The sequence below is a fragment of the Dreissena polymorpha genome, chromosome 13, assembly GCF_020536995.1.
Source record: "Dreissena polymorpha isolate Duluth1 chromosome 13, UMN_Dpol_1.0, whole genome shotgun sequence".
Lineage (NCBI taxonomy): Eukaryota > Metazoa > Mollusca > Bivalvia > Myida > Dreissenidae > Dreissena > Dreissena polymorpha.
The window spans coordinates 20138413-20156717 of record NC_068367.1 but is presented as its reverse complement, the minus strand read 5'-3'; the positions used below and the strand labels follow the sequence as shown (position 1 = coordinate 20156717).

Below are 18305 nucleotides of genomic sequence, written 5' to 3'. Positions count from 1 at the left end.
TATGCATATTTAGTATTGAACAATTATCTGTTCATCATTTTTTGTATGACATGACTGTATACTAAACTAGATTAGTCATAAAAACACAATTACCAGTATCTGGAGGATTTCTAAGTGGGAGGGGCGCTTGATTTTGTAGTAACATGTCAGTTGTGACAAGCGTTTGGGCTAAAAGGATGAAACATGATTTTGTTGACGAAATTACGAAAGACATTGTATACATATCATTGAATACATGAGCTGGTCAAATAAAGCATTTTATGTTTAAAGAGGCATATGAATGATATTTCTCCTTATATATAAATATGTATTTAAAAAAGTGCATAGTCCCTGTTTGAAATCAGACATTAATTTTGTCTTGTATTAATATTATACTTATCACCAATTTATTCATAAACACATGTATATCACCCCAAAATGTTTATAATATATAGCATCTGAACACTCTGAAAACCACATATATTTCTCAATCTTTATGCAGCTAGGTCAGCCACTTTGTCCCAATTATATCTTGGTCAAGTTTAACATTTGGTCATGTGGGGTCAAAAACCAGGACACTTGGTCACTTTGAAGAAAAAGCTTGCAAACAATCTAACAGTCAAATTTGTTTGCCCAATTAATCATAACGAAACTAGCTCAGAAATGTGATGTACTGATATCTCAGCCAGTTTTCAAAATGGTTCTGGTTGCTTGAGAAACATGGCTGCTAGAGGTTGAGACAGTTTTCCTAATCTCGCTCAACATAATGAAATTTGCTTTTAACATAATGTTCATATGATATCAGGGCAGATTTCGGCAATTGTTCCGGTATGTTGAAAAAAGCTTGAGCCGAAGGATTTCTTTATGTGGCTAAAATAAAACCTTGTCAACACTTTCGAAGACACAATTACTGCCCAATCACAATAAATCTTGCTCCCAACACGGGAAAATGGTTCCATTCTCTCGAAAAAGTGCTCATGGCGATGGGATGGCAGTTTTCTTTATATGGCTGTAGTGAAACATTACATGCTCAGAACAGTGGGGTTGCTTTGTGTCTCAGGTATTTGCCATATTATAGGGCCATTTGTTCTCTGGAAAATAATCATCTTATTTTGTAAACTAACTATGCATATGTGTCGTGTTCTGAGAAAACTGGGCATAATGCCTGTGCTTAAAGTGTCATCCTAGATTAGCCTGTGCAGTTCGCACAGGCTTATCAGGGATGACACTTTCCGCTTTAATGTTATTTTTAGTTTCAAGGAAGTCCCTCCTTACCGAAAATCAAGTTTAGGCCGAGAGTGTTGTCCCTGATTAGCCTGTGCGGACTTCACAGGCTAATCTGGGATGACAATTTACGCACATGCATTATGCCCAGTTTTCTCAGAACACGACTCATATAAACTGTCAATGTATGCCCTTGTCATGATGATCAGATTAATTTTGATTCTATAGAAATTAAAAGACAAAAGATAATGACAGGCAAAACTACTAAACATTTATAGAACATTATGTAAAGCGGCAGAATTTTGTTTATTGCATTTATATGTCAGAAAAAGTATGGTCAAGGCTGTATAAGCCAATCCCCAGTTCGTTGCTCCATGTTCGGAAAGTCCTCCAATATTTCAGATTCTAGAGCCTAATTTCATTCATAAAGAAGAAGTACTCAAGAGCTATTTTTTTAATTTTGTTCTGGCGCATTATTTAGATGTTATCTGTCACACTTATAACAGAACAACCGCTCTCTTAGATACCAACAATACTTGCCCACTTTCACATAAAACTGCATCTAGCTGGAGTTTCCTCTGCAAAATGTATTTCGCTAAATATAAAGCATTACAAAAAATTATGTGGATTATAGGCTTCTTAAATCCCAGACATTTTGTCTCTGAATCTAAGAGCCAACTCAGCTTGTAGTTAAGTACGGTATGTGCACACATTTATTTTAGGGGTTCTTTTTTCTTGTAAAAAAGCAGTCAAATCTTTATACTGCATTTGCATGTAGTTTTACTGAATATTATTATTATATTTCTTGGTGCAAAACATTCTTTCCATCTTGTTTGACCCAAGGCTGAACATTGTGTGTATACTATGTTTGTTTGTGTATTTATATCTCAACGAGCACTAAGTTCTGTTTTATCCTTTGGAAAAAACAATTATTAAATGAATCTGATCCTAATTTTCAAACATTGACTGATTTCAATAAATTCCTGTTGACATGATATAAAAAAATATATCAGGCAGCATTATGTCAAGCAGAATCTATCAATTTAGTGCTATGAGTGCTATAGTGATGAAACTGTTTCTTTCCATCATACAGGTTCTCCAGACATCTGGGCAAGCATCGTGGCTGGCAGGAAAGCCTCCATGACCGACTTCCCAAAACTCCGCCCAGTTCCAGGTACAACCATGACCCTTCACGCGCCGCCTTCTTGTAACCCATGGCAACAAGGCCAGATACAAAGTCAATCGTATAATCCAGGGCCAAATGCAGTCATGCAGAATTCCACTTCCTCGCCCACTTTGGTTGGCATTCAGAGCAGTTGTAGTGATGCACCCTCTGCAAACTTTGGAAATCGACCTTTTAACCAAGGTCAACGTAACTATGGTAATCAAGGTCATCAGCCTCAAGGTCACCTGTTCCAATTGCCACCACAGGGCATTGTAGCTCATGACAATGTTGTATGCATTCCTCAACAGTCTGTTAACAGCGAGGCTTTGGTTTCCACTTATCAGGAAAACCTGTCTCAGCAATGTGATTCAAAGTGTCTGTCAAGCGTTCAGAAGTCAAAAGTGACATTCACCTTGACTGATTCTTGCGAGTCTTCGAGGAGTTCTGAAAGCGGATACAGCGAACATGTTGGTAGAAACACTGAAACGTATGCTTCAGTTTGCTCGCACTGCAAAGCCTCATTTGGCAGTTTTCATCAGCAAAGACAAAGCGCAAGTTCAAGACAGTTTGAAGGTGAAGGTCAAACAGGCTAAAACAGAAACTATGACCAAAGTGATTATCCATACAGAAATTATTCAACAGGTGAAGGTCAAAGTACCAGAGGAGGGAGACAAACTAACAGGGGCCATAAATACATTACTAATTCAGGACATGATTTAGACCACAAACACAAACATTGGAAGCCTCAAAATGATGGGCATGGTTATCAGAAAGGGGACAGGTTTCAAAACGAGGGTCAAAGGTCACAAAGGTTCTCTCATAGGGATCAGAGTACAAGGGGTCATTATAGGGGACACAGGGGTCGTGGCAGAGGAAGGGATTTTTATCACGAGTATGATGTCATAAATAAAAGCCATAGCAGTGAGCCTTTGGTGGAAAAAAGTAACATGAATGTGCAAATGAAGGTAAGACGGGCCGTTAGTTCACCGGATAAGACGAATGACAAACAATATGTTGCATTTAGTTACAGTTTAGAGGGGGAAGAGGTCAAAAGCAGTGGTTCAGAAAAGAAGGAGGCTGATCAATCGAGCAAACAAAACAAAAATCAAGAAAGTGAGAGTGAATCCTTGGAAAAAATTGAGGGTGAAGTTTTTGAGGAGTCATCACAATGCAGTCTCAAAGATAGCACAGACAAAGATGCCAACCCATCAGGCTGGGTTTTTGTTGAACACAAAAGTCACAAAGGTAAAGATCACTCACAAGGCAAAGGTGAAAGTTCACATTCTTATAGGGGTCAGGCTATGGATAGAAATAGGGGGAGTTGGAGGCCCAGAGGTCAAAAGGGTCACCATAATTCTCAGGGGTCAAGTAGGACCAGAGGTCAGGAAAGTTCTAGGTAAAGATAAATGTCACAGTTTTCAAGTGGTTTAATTATTGCTGTTATTTATTTGGGTATGATAATGATATTTTCTAGAGTCAAAGTTTTCATATTGTATATATAATAAATACATGTGTATTGTGCTGCTTTTAATTGTTATTGAATATATTAACTTGTTAGACATGACCTATCAATTAATGTATGTACATTAATGAACGATTGTGTAGCTCATTAAATTAGAAAAACATTACCTTTTTTCATTACATTTGGAATTCCGTATAGGGATGTTTTACAAACATTTTTTCATTATTTAAAGGTTGCTTTAATTTATTATTTATTCTTTTGCCATCTGACTAGTCTCAGGTCAATGTTTTTTTATGACATTGTTTGTTGTTGTTTTTCTGCTTTATTTGTTAACATCTACATAAAATATTTCATTTAGAAATATATAAGTCGTTGGTATAATAACAAATGAATATAATATTCATGGATTATTTTCAATTATTATATCTGAATGTTTTAAAATGAGGATAAAACCATGAGAATTAGTGCTTCTTGTGATCATTTATGTTTTATAAATGAAAATGGGCCGTGCTATGTGAAAAGGGGGCTTAATGCATGTGCGTAAAGTGTCCTCCCAGATTAGCCTGTGCAGTCCGCACAGGCAAATCAGGAATGAGGCTTTCTGTCTTACCTGTATTTTTGCTAACAAGAGACTTTCTTTACACCAAAAATACCATAACAGCCATCTGGGAGGACACTATGCACATGCAGTAAACCCCATTTTCACAGAGCACGGTCCTAATGATAATTTAAATTTGTTATATTATATTTTCAAATATGTATTACATTCCCTTAAGCAATAATATTTATTAATTCTTACCTTTTTCAAACAATTGATTTTGATGCCATGTTACCCGTACTAAAATTTAAAAAATGTATGTTTGTATTGACCACATGTAATATTGTAATGTTTTCACCCACTGTATCATAATGAGTCCCTCTGTCTGTATGTCACAAATTTTATTTTTGGCGGGGGATATCAATTCAACGAATTAGCTTGTTAATAATTACTTTTCCTGTATTCAGCATATATAATCTTAACTAGTATTTTGTTGCATTTTTAGCTCTACTGGCCAAAGGCCTGAAGAGCTTATGTCATGGCGTGGTTTCCGTCGTCCGTCCGTCCGTGCGTTAGACTTTTTCTTGTTTACCAATAAAGTCCACAGTTTTCATCCGATTCTTTTCAAACTTGTTCAGTGTCTTTATATTTATGAGGACTCGAACCCTTTTGAAAATGGGTTACATCAGAGAAAAAAGTCCAGAATTTGAATTTGAGAAAATTGTGAAATAAGGCTTGTTTAAGCAATAAAGTCCTCAGTTTTCATCCAATCATTTCCCAACTTGCACAGTGTCTTTATCTGAATGATGAGTCAAACCCTATTGAAAATGAGCAATATCAGAGTTATAAATCCAGAATTATCTCCCCTTGAATTTGAGAAAAAAATGAAAATCTTTAACATTTTGCCATAACTTTTGCAATATTGAAGATAGCAAGTTCATATTTGGCATGCATGTGTATCTCATGGAGCTGCACATTTTGAGTGGTGAAAGGTCAAGGTCATCCTTCAAGGTCAAAGGTCAAAAAAAAAATCAAAGCGGCGCAGAAGGGGACATAGTGTTTCCGACAAACACATTTCTTTTTTGTTTACATATAAAGTTCTATCCTTTTGAAACTTCAACGGATGTTTTATATCATCAAGGGCCAGAACCCCATTGAGAGTGAAGAAAATTTGTCCAACTTATTGTTGAAAAGGAGCCATTTGAAGTTTAAATTTTACGTTTCTTCTTGTTTATGCGATAAATTTCCCATTTTGGCTCTGTTTATTTAAAACTTACTCAGATTGTTCATACTATCAAGGGCTTGAGCCCTATTGATTCCAGCTAGTAGAGCGATTCAGGCCCTCATGGGCCTCTTGTTCATGAATTCATAGGATATTGCTTTTATTTGTGAATTCAAACGATATGGTAGCTAATAGAAGAAGATATTCTGATGAATATATTTAAGTGCTTGATTTGTCTTTAGTATGTGGTGCATGTAGTAAATTAGTTTGACACAACACAATCATATTTTGTGAACTGTGATGTTTGTTTGTATTTTGTTAAGAACAATAAGAACAAAACATTTTCTGTAAGTATAGAGGATGAGCTCTACAAAATTGAATTGCTTTTTTTGGTTAAAACGAATATATCACATATCAAACACTATGTTAGGCTCCATTGGTCATTGTCAGCTCAGGTACTACTTAAATGTAGCCCGGTTGCTCTTAATTATACATGTACTAAAATGTACCTCGGTGACATAAAATATTACTCACATGTAACCGATAAATTGAGACTGTGCACTAGTTTTATTCCCGCCCAAATTCTGATGTTGTGAAACACGCTGAGGAATATGATACCAAATTCTCTTTGAACAAAACCTGCCTCAATATGCTTTTTTAGTGTGAGTTTCGATAATATGAAGGCCATTTATTCAGAATATTGACATACATATGAATATAATTAATTTATAAAAAATTAGCCGACAACAACCAATTAAGCGTTAGAATTCCTGGGTAAGTTTCAGTATATTTTCCATACCTGGGGTTCATTTAAGAAGTACCCGAGCCAACAATGATCAATCGAGCCTCTGTTAGTTATACATGTATTTTCCAAACTATTCATGAACAATTGCTTATAATTTTCATGATTTAAATTGTTGTTATATGATAAAATATAAAATATAATGAACAATGGCTTATAATTTTCATGATTTAAATTGTTGATATACATGTATGATAAAATAGCAAACATTCCAATCGTTTTTATAATTTAAACTCAGGATTTATATTTTGCTTGTTTGTATATACCATCTTAATATTGTTAACCAGGTTTTCCGAAGGAAAAAACTGGTTATTAGATTGGCGAATGCGGGCGGGCTGGCTGGCTGGCGGGAGGGCTGAACAAGCTTGTCCGGGCCATAACTATGTCGTTCATTGTCACATTTTAAAATCATTTGGCACATTTGTTCACCATCATTGGACGGTGTCTCGCGCGAAATAATTACGTCGATATCTCCAAGGTCAAGGTCACACTTTGAGTTCAAAGGTCAAAAATGGCCATAAATGAGCTTGTCCTGGCCATGACTATGTCATTCATTGTGAGATTTTAAAATCATTTGGCACATTTGTTCACCATCATGGGACGGTGTGTCGCACAAAAGAATCACGTCAATATCTCAAATGTCAAGGTCACGCGACTAAAAATAGATTTTTTTTTAAAACAAACTTACAAAGGGGGTTAATTTTGTTTGTTCATTACTAAAGTTCAGTTTGAGTTTTCTCCCTTTATCAGATTTTTTTTTCACAATGAAAACCTGGTTTTGTGACAATTTTGTCCCTTGTTTTTATTATATTTTTGGTTACGTAGCATTTTTTTAAATGTCATTATTCCAAGGTGCTTTCAATACTGTTTAAAATTTTAAACAATGAAGAATAAAAGTTACATTTTTCTCATTGCTCAGGTGAGCTATTGTGACCGGACTTTGTCCGTAGTCCGTCCGTTAACATTTGTTCGTAAACACTAGTGGCCACATTTATTGTCCGATCTTTATGAAACTTGGTCAGAAGCTTCGTCCCAATAAAATCTCAGTCTAGTTCGAAACTGGGTCGTGCCGGGTCAAAAACTAGGTCACTAGGTAAAAAAAAAAAAAAAAAAAATTGTAAACACTGTAGAAGTCACATTTCATGCCAAATCTTCATGTTACTTTGTCAAAATGTTTGTCTTAATGATATGTTGGTTGAGTTCAAAAGTGGTTCCAGTCCGTTGAAAAAACATGGCCGCCAGTGGGCGAGGCAGTTTTCCTTATTTGGCTATAGAGAAACCTTGTAAACACTCGGGAAGTCACAATTTTTGCCCAATCATCATGAAAATTGGTCAAAACATTGGTTTTATTGATTTCTCGGACGAGTTCAAAAATGGTCCAGATCGGTGAAAAAACATGGCCTCCAGTGGGCGGGGCATTTTTCTCTAGTGAAAACATTGAACACTCTAGAAGTCACATTTTTTGCCCAATTTTCATGAATTTTTGTGAGAACTTTTGTTTCCTAGATACGTGAGTTAAGTTTGAAAATGGTTCCGGTCCGTTGAAAAACATGGTTGCCATGGGGACAGGGCAGATTTCCTTATATTTATATAGTAAAAGGCTTATTAACAATCATGAATTAAGGTCATGTAACATGCAAGACAACTCTTCTAAATATTGCATTTAAGTTTACAGTAGTTACTCCCCTTTGATTATTAATTTTTTCATTATAATACAGTGTAGTTGTGTTTATCATTTATGTGTTAATTGTTATTCGAAGGTGATGTTTTTTTTAGCTCACCTGATTGCTCAGGTGAGCTTTTGTGACCGGTCTTTGTCCGTCGTCTGTCCACATTTGTTCGTAAACACTCTAGAGGCCACATTTATTGTCCGATCTTTATGAAACTTGGTCAGAAGATTTGTCCCAATAACATCTCGATCGATTTCGAAACTGGGTCATGCTGGGTCAAAAACTAGGTCACTAGGTCAAAAAAAAAGAAAAAGCTTGTAAACACTGTAGAAGTCACATTTAATGCCCAATCTTCATGTACATTTGTCAAAATGTCTGTCTTAATGATATGTTGATTGTGTTCAAAAGTGGTTCCGGTCCGTTTAAAAACATGGCCGCCAGTGGGCGGGGCAGTTTTCCTTATATGGCCATAGAGAAACCTTGTAAACACTCTAGAAGTCACAATTTTGGCCCAATCATCATGAAAGTTAATCAAAACATTGGTTTTATTGATATGTCGGACGAGTTTGAGTTGCCCAATTTTCATGAAATTTGGTCAGAACATTTGTTTCCTTGATACGAGAGTCGAGTTGGAAAATGGTTCCGGTCAGTTGAATAACTTGGCTGCCGGGGGGGGGGGCAGGTTTCTTATATTTATATAGTAAAAAAAAGCTTGTGAACACTCTAGAAGTCACATTTTTTGCCCAATCATCATGAAACTTGGTGAAAAGATTTGTTTTATATATATCTCAGATCAGTGTGCAAATGGTCCCGATGGGTCAATAAACATGGCTACCAGGGGGGTGGGGCAGTTTTCCTTATGTGACTATACAGAGAGAAACCTTGTGATCGAACACTATAGAAGTCACATATTTTGCCTAATCATCGTGAAACTTAGTCAATACATTGGTTTTATTGATTTCTTGGACAGGTTGGAAAATGGTTCAGATAGTTGAAACACACTTTTTAGCTCACCTGATTGCTCAGGTGAGGTTTTAGGATTGGTCTTTGTCCGCTGTCCGTCCACATTTGGTTTGTAAACACTCTAGCATTCACATTTCTCAAGCATTCTTTATCAAAGTTGCTGAAAGATCTCAGTCAAGTTTCATGATGAGCAAAATCTCATAATTGATGCCATAATTATTGCCCTTAGATTGTCCAAATTTTCATTATTTCATTATATTATACAAAATCCTTGTAAGCAAAGTTTGATGTTTGGTAAGGGGGGTCAACTCAAATTATAGGTCACCATTTCAAATCTTACAAAAACAAAAACACTCCCTACGCCAGAGTTTTGGTTCAATAATGATGAAACTCGACCAGGATGTTTGTCTGGTCAATATCTAGGTCAAGTTTGACATTAGGTAAAGATTGAATGAACCGACTCCTCTCAGGTGAGCGAACTAGGGCCATCTTGGCCCTCTTGTTTTGTATTTAGTTATGATGCTTAAAAATATTTGTTCACATAATTATATTGCATGAATTTATCTTAAATATGCATTTTGTCAGGAATGATATTTCACACCTTGCAGCTACTTAGTGGCTTAGTATCTTAAAGAAAAAGCTTGAATACAGTAAGAAGTCAATGTCAAGGGGCAGTTCTCCTTACCCAGTATATTGCCATAGAAAAAATTGAACACCCTAGGGGTCACATTTGTTGCCCAAACTTGGCGAAACATTTGTCTAAGTGATATAGGGGCCAAGTTTTTTATTGGTTCAGTTCCGTGAAAAGACAAAGCTGCCAGGGAGTGAAGCAGTTTTCCTTATATGACTATAGTAAATCTTTGTAGATGTCACTTGTATTGCCCAATCTTTGTAAAACTAGGCAAACATGTTTGTCTCATTACTCAACGATAACTTGGTTGAGTTGGAAATTCGTCCTCAGGGGATTAAAAACTAGGCCACTAGATCAAATTTAAGAAAAAGCTTTTGAAGACTAGAGGTCACATTTATTTCCAAATCTTCTAACAAATTGGTCAGAACATTTGTCCCAATGATATTTCGATAGATTTTGAAACTGCGTCACGATTGGTCAAAACTAGGTCACTGGGTCTAATTCAAGTGAACTCTTGTAAATATTGTAGAGACGACATCGTCTGACCGTTTGTCTCAATCGTTGGAGTTTGAAACTAGGTCACAGGGTATGTGAAACTAGGTCACTGGGTAATGGAAGCCACATATGTTGCCCAATCATCATGATACCTACTTGGAATATTGTTCTAGGTTTATCTTGTATAAGCTTTAAATGAGCTCTAAATTGGCTCTGGATTCATCACAAACGCTGATCAAAGCGGATCAGTTACTTTACACCTCTTGTGAGCGACCTATGGAATTTTGCCCTCTTGTTAATTTTGTATTTCATCTACCTATTGATTTCTTTATTGATAATCACATTTTAATAGTTACTCTCATGGACTATCATTTCATTTTGTCTTTTGTAATTAAAACTGAACTCAATTTAAAATCAATTCAAAAGATATTATTGTAAAACCGCCTCAAAAACACTCAAAATCAACAAATATTTCGTAAAATATTTTGAAAAACAAAGTTCACACATAAAGAATCAGTGTTCTTTAAAGCAATAGCCAAACTTTTAACACGAGATTGGCTTCGGGCAGCTCATGAGAACTGTCGTGCTCCTGACGCTGCCCAAAGCCAATATCACGTGCACTGGTAATGTTCGGATATGGTTGCCGGAAATTCACATGGACTATAATGTCACACAAAAAATAAATACGAGCATTTTGTATCTTGTTAAATCTATGTTTCAATACAACATCTAGCATTGAAATGTGATCTTTTTCTATAAGGAACACTGATTTTGTATTGGTTAACTTTACTTTACGAAATATGTTATGAAATATTCGTTGATTTTGAGTGTTTATGGGGCTTTAACTGAATGTTTATTTTCTATACATATGTTACATAAACTGTACTCTTTCAACATTGAATGATAAACACACATTTTATGACATAAAGACTAGTAATTAAACTTGTTCAAATGTTTTTTTCCTAAGTTGCCTTTAAGTGTCATTCCGTTCTGATTTCCAGTGAAAACATAATTACCTCAGAAACATCCCAGCAGTAAGTAAGTTATTGATGTATGCCAATTATAAGGTTATTACTGTTTTGTTGCAAGCTTTTGATGTATTCTTGAAACTGTTTTACTTGTGATAATGATGATGCTGATGAACATGATGTTTACAGTTTATCCTGCTGTTTTTGTTGTTGCTGATGATGATTAAGATGATGATCATGATAATGATGATTATGTTTATTTTGATGTTGTTTTTGCTGCTGCTGATGATGATGATTAAGATTTTGATGATTATGATTGTTGATGATGATGATTATGATGATTAAGACGATGATGATTAAGACGACGACCATGGTGATGTTGGTGTTGGGGATTATGAGGGTGGGATGACTTTGGTGAAGATGAGCAGGGTGATATGGTCACAGGGTTGATGGTAGTTTTAAGTTGAGGAGGAAGAGGATAAGGAGGGTAATGTTTTAATTTACGTCCGTACAGACTGTTTGTAAATGCATCAGTTTCCTCTAGTACAAGCCAATCGTACATATGTTTTTGTTTCTCTAGGTTCCTGCAATTTAAAAACATGCATTTTGAACCTCATACTAATGAATATAAAACATGAACAAATATTGCATATACATGAGCATGCTTAAGTTTAGATCATTACAAACAACGTATATTCATACTGAACTATTTTCATGAACATTGAGCATCATTAAATTAAATTTCAGTTTGTGTCACTGGGTTGCATAATTCATGGAACGTTTGTATTTTGTTTTTGATAGCAAAACGAATAAGGCTAACAAAAGCTAGAAAGTGATCTTATTAACCAAACTATGTGCGTAGAAATTTGGCGACAAGTAGTTGTTACGGCGACGCAAATTCTGGTAAAAGTTAAACACAACAGAAAGGTGTAATATACACAAGTTTAATCCATTATGAGCATGCTATGATGCAAATCATTCTCTAACAGGCAAATGCAGAAAGCATTTCAATGGCTGCCGATATGCACAATAAAAAACTATACACCGGTAGTGCGCACATGAAAACAGGAAGACGGAAAGCAAACACGGTTTTATTTGATTATATCAATACAAGTATACATTTATGCATTCACTTAGCGATTTCAATTTTTACCAACGACATTTGTATATGGTCGGCATGCATTAATAATCATTAATTATCATCAATCGTCTAACTGGTTATACCATCTCAATCTCCACGCAGAGTTGTCGTTCCATGCTCTCACATACAATCTCCACGCCGAGTTGTCATTCCATTCTCTCACATACAATCTCCACGCCGAGTTGTCATTCCATTCTCTCACATACAATCTCCACGCCGAGTTGTCATTCCATTCTCTCACATACAATCTCCACGCCGAGTTGTCGTTCCATGCTCTCACTTACAATTTCCACGCCGAGTTGTCATTCCATTCTCTCACACACAATCTCCACGCCGAGTTGTCATTTCATTCTCTCACAATCTCCACGCCGAGTTGTCATTCCATTCTCTCACTTACATTCTCCACGCCGAGTTGTCATTTCATTCTCTCACATATACAATTTCCACGCCGAGTTGTCATTCCATTCTCTAACACACAATCTCCACGCCGAGTTGTCGTTCCATGCTCTCACATACAATCTCCACGCCGAGTTGTCATTCCATTCTCTCACATACAATCTCCACGCCAAATTGTCATTCCATTCTCTCACATACAATCTCCACGCCGAGTTGTCGTTCCATGCTCTCACATACAATCTCCACGCCGAGTTGTCATTCCATTCTCTCACATACAATCTCCACGCCGAGTTGTCATTCCATTCTCTCACATACAATCTCCACGCCGAGTTGTCGTTCAATGCTCTCACTTACAATCGCCACGCCGAGTTGTCATTCCATTCTCTCACACACAATCTCCACGCCGAGTTGTCATTCCATTCTCTCACATACAATCTCCACGCCAAGTTGTTCCATTCTCTCACTTACAATTTCCACGCCGAGTTGTAATTCCATTATCTCACATACAATCTCTACGCCGAGTTGTCATTCCATTCTCTCACATACAATCTCCACGCCGAGTTGTCGTTCCATGCTCTCATAACGGAAATACGCTTTTTTTTAAACCAAGCGGTATAATGAGTATGCCGTATTATTATGCCAGATAAAATGTCAATAATATATAGTGGATATTCTTTTTGTATTTGTTGGATTCTGTAAATTATCCATTTGAATTCACGAGTGATAAGATAATTTAAATGTTAACAATCCGAGCAGCCACAAGTGAAAATAGCTAATATCTATGATCACGAGTTTGAAAAAAAAAGCGAAAATCACTTGAACATCTAAAAATGTAAGGAATCCACGTCACAAGCTTTACCTAAATTTGAAATTCTAAATTGAATCAAGTGCATGCAACAAAAACAATAGCGCCACATGACTATCCATGAAATCTACAAATAAGCATTTGAATGAATAATACAAGGACACATGCAGTTTTATTGGACTTCAACATTAAGTATTTAGACGATAATAGAATGCACTCGACGAATCACATTACTTATATAATCCATGAAATCTACAAATAAAAATTTGAATGAATAATACAAGGGCGCATGCAGTTTTATTGGACTTCAACATGAAGTATTTAGACGAAAAATAGAATGCATTCGACGAATCTTCAGTCCGCAGTGGACGGCAAATCATTCACGAAGCCGTTACATCTACATGCGAAAGATATTGCATACATTCCGTCATTTTCGGTAAGACCGATCCGCGCTATGTTGCGTTCAAATTGTTGATGACAATAAAAAGGACGATATCATATAAAATATATGGTCCTAGTCCTGCAAACAAAATCATTTATATATGTATGTGTAATAAAGTCAACATTTGTTGTAAATGCATGTTCGGTTTGACATTTTACTATAGCTCATATCATCCATATGTTTTAAATAGGTATGTTATAATTATATTGACTCTGTCCTGTTTACATTAATAATTGATGGTCACGCTTTTTTAGCTCACCTGAGCAAAACGTTTCATGTGGAACTTTTCGGATAACCGTTTGACCTTTGTGCGTCTTCAATATTTACCTTGTAAACGCTAGAGACCACATTTATTGCCAACTCTTCATGAAACTTGGTTAGAACATTTTTAGCTCACCTGAGCACAATGTGCTCATGGTGAGCTTTTGTGATCGCCTTGTGTCCGTCGTCCGTTGTGCGGTGTCAACATTTGCCCTGTTAACTCTTTAGAGGCCACATTTATTATCCAATCTTCATGAAATTTGGTCAGAAGATTGGTCTCACTAATATCTTGGACGAGTTCGAAAATGGTTACGTTTGCTTGAAAAACAAGGCTGCCAAGGGGCGGGGCATTTTTCCTTATATGGCTATATATGGCTATAGTAAAATCTTGTTAACACTCTAGAGGTCACATTTATTGTCTGATCTTCATGGAGCTTGGTCAGAAGATTCATCCTATTAATATCTTGGACGAGTTCGAAAATGATGCCAGTTGGGTGAAAAACATGGCCGCCAGGGGGCGGGGCATTTTTACTTAAATGGTTATTATAAAATCTTGTTAACACTCTAGAGGCCACATTTATTTTCTGATCTTCTTGAAACTTGGTCAGAAGATTTGTCCCAATGATATCTTGGATGAGTTCGAAAATAGTTTCGGTTGCTTTAGAAACATGGCGACCAGGGGGCGGGGCATTTTTCCTAATATGTATATATATTGCGTTAGTTAAACATTATTAACACTCTATAGGCCACATTTATTGTCCGATCATCATGAAACTTGGCCAGACAATTTGTCCCAATGATATCTGGGATGAGTTCGAAAATGGTTTCGGTTGGTGGAAAAACATGGCTGCCAAGGGTTCGTTGCATTTTTCCTTATATAGCTATAGTAAAACTTTGTTAACACTCTGGAAGCCACATTTATTATCCGATTATCATGACACTTTGTCAGAAGATTTGTCCCAACGATATCTCTGACCAGTTCGAAAATGGTTCCAGTTGCTTTAAAACATTGCCACCAGGGGGCGGTGCATTTGTCCTTATATGGCTTCATGAATCTTAATGAAACTATGTCAGAATATTTGTTTAAATGATGTCTTGGATGTGTATGAAAATGGTTCTGGTCTGTTGAAAAACGTGGCTTCCAGGGTGTTACTAGCCATGAAAGTTGGTTAGAACATATGTTCTAATGACATCTTGGGCTGCACAGAACAGATCAGTTCTTTTGAAACGCAGGTGAGCGACTTTGGGACTTTCAGGCCCTCTTGTTTTTTAAACTGTGTAGCGCGGGGTCAAAAACTAGGTCACTATGTGAACTTAAAGAAAAAGTCGGTTAACACTAAAGTCATATTGCTTAATCATAATGAAGCTTTGTTCAGGTCTGTTGAATAGCATCGCCACCAGAGCGGGTTATTTTCCCTTATATGGCTATAATGACATCGTTTGAACACTTTTGTGTTGCCCAATCTTCTTGAAACTTTCTCAGAACGAATTTTCCCAATGATATCTCGTCTTAGTTCGAAACTGGGTCGCATGCGGTCAAAATATAGGTCACTATCAAATAATTGAAATGGTTTGTGAATATACAGAGGTCCAATCTTGATAAAACTTGCCAAAATTTTCTCAATTAATATCGAAGCCAACTGGGTCATAAATAATAAAAAAGGTCACTTGGTCGAATTAAAAACAAAGCCTGGGAAAACTCTAGTAGTACAATGTATTGCCTGATGTTTTTGAAACTTGGTTAGAACGTTTTTTATAATCGTAGATCTGGCGACATCGAAACTGGGCCACGATGGATCATAATGATATATCAGCTGAGTTCAAAACTTGATTACTGGGGTTAAAAATTGGGGTCAGGTTTCAAAATACCAAATCCTTGTGAACGCTATAGACGTCATTTATATTTCCCAAACTTCATGAACTTGGTCTTTACATTTGCCCCAATGATGTGCCCGTCATGTTCCACATTGGGAAATGTGGAATCACAATGCATGCTTCATTTGACTCGTGATTGAGTGTTTCTTATTATCCAAATTAAAGAAAAAGGCTTGTAAACAGGCCAGGTTAAACATTTTTCCCAATCTTTATGAAACTTGCTGCTGAAAACCTCTGTCCCGATGATATATGGATTGATTCATATGTTATCAAGGTCTAAGTCACAGGGTCAAATTAACTCAAAATCTGGCCACTGTATTGCCCAATAATCATCACAATTGCTCAGAATACTATTCTAATGATGTTTAGTACGTCCTAAAATTATGCTCCAAACATCGAAAACCTTATCAAAACATGTTTACTCTTTCGGGTCTTACTTGTGTATTAAACATTTGTTTCTTAACGTTATTTGTAAGCACACTTGTATATCAATGTTGGATAGCGGAAGGTAATAAACGGTCCCATTTCGGTATACATATGTACACGAAAGTACACGTATCACGTGATTTTTTACACACATTTGAATAGACAGTTGTGTTAATTGTGTTTTCGTATTGTAGACGGACCTCTTATAATCACTCGTTAGGTTTTTTCGTTGATTCTGACACAACCAACTTAGAAAATTAGAACTGCTTGTGTTCGTTAATCATCAGTTTTAGTGCTTAGCTTCATGTTAAGTTGAAAGTCAGTAATAGCGACCAGACTTTGCTTATCCACAATATTATAGTGAATAATGGTTAATGTGTGCCCGTATATTTCGCTACCATCATGATCTAAATGAGCCGCGCCCTGTGAAAAGGGGGTTTAATGCATGTGGGTTAAGTGTCGTCCTAGATTAGCCTGTGCAGTCCGCACAGGCTTATCAGGGACAACACTTTCCGCCTAAACTCGATTTTTGCTAAGAATATACTTTCTTTAAACGACATATCATCAAAACGGAAAGTGTCGTCCCTGATTAGACTGTGCGGACTGCTACTTTACGCACATGCATTAAACCCCCTTTTCAAAAAGCACGACCCAAATGCAATCTTACACTTTTTAAAGAGAATATGGCCTGTCCTCTGTGCGTTAGTTGGCTTATCGGTTCTCACTTGATGTCAACATGTCATCGATTTAAAACAAACGCATACTAACAGCCTCTTGCGACGAATGCATTCTATGCGCACGAACACAAGAAGGACGACGTATTAAACAATGGCTGTTGAAAGAAGTCATAATTAACATACGCTTCGAGTACTTAAAAACGCATTTGCCATGTACAACACCATTTTCATTGTATGTGCAATTCCACCGAACGTTTGCATTGATTGAAGTGTTCCTTTATAAAGTTGAATGCTTTTTTAATTGTGAATAATTTACTCCATTCCGTTACGCTTTTTATGGTTCAAAGCGAAAAGTGTCAATGTATAGTTCAAAGATAAATGTCTTAGTGTAAAGATATTTGGAGGGGCTTTGAGAAAAATATAACAAAAATAACATAGAGCACATTACTGCACATTACTGCATGTTATTCAAATTCAAATAGTAAAATAATCATAAGGGCGTTATCATACAGAATCAAATATGTTGACTGCATTGCTTTGCACGCTTGGGTTCGAAGCAATTTCTTCATGCCAAGAATTGATTACACAATAAAAAAAGTATACGGCATATGACGCCATATGTTTTGGTTTTTATGTCGTAAATAAATGTGTATTTTCCTTAAATGCGATTTAAACGTTCGTCCGTCATTCTTCCGGCAGCGTTGGGACTGAATTTCCGTGCTAAAGTAACGTGTATTTAAAAAAAACGACCGTAACATTATTTCACAGGACTATTCTAACGTGTGATAAAACCTTTTTATATACGCGCACTTTCTCCGCAAAGGTCTGAACTGCTTTCTTGTTGCATTTCTTTGCTGCTTTAAAAAAGCTTTGTTGAAAGATTGTTGGAACAAGTCGCCCCGTTGTTGCAAAAAGCTACCATGTGCCATTTAATTTCAAGGGCACATGATGCCTTTTGTTACCAGCGGGGCGAAATATAAGTTAAACGCATGGGTCCTATCATTTACCTTAAACTCTGAAATTCAGATTGGAAACACGGATAAAATTTAAGTATACCTTTGCACACAAAGTAGGTATAGAAATAACCTTGTCGGCTGGGGGACTGGCATCTCATGCTACTCCTCTGTACTTCGTGACGACACCTTGAGTTTGAGTTTTCAACA

At 36.5% G+C, this 18305-nt stretch overlaps 1 protein-coding gene across 6 annotated transcripts in view; it reads left to right on the top strand.

Annotated features, from left to right (window-relative positions):
* Nucleotides 1–3842, top strand: part of LOC127854439 (mitogen-activated protein kinase kinase kinase 20-like) — a 219546-nt gene extending 215704 nt beyond the window's left edge. For all 6 annotated transcript variants that reach the window (XM_052389479.1, XM_052389478.1, XM_052389477.1 and 3 more), the window contains exon 20: nt 2297–3842. In XM_052389479.1, coding sequence (XP_052245439.1) covers nt 2297–2961 — 665 coding nt within the window. In that variant the 3' untranslated portion in view covers nt 2962–3842. The remainder of the gene's footprint in view (nt 1–2296) is intronic.
* The last annotated feature ends 14463 nt before the right edge of the window (nt 3843–18305 follow it).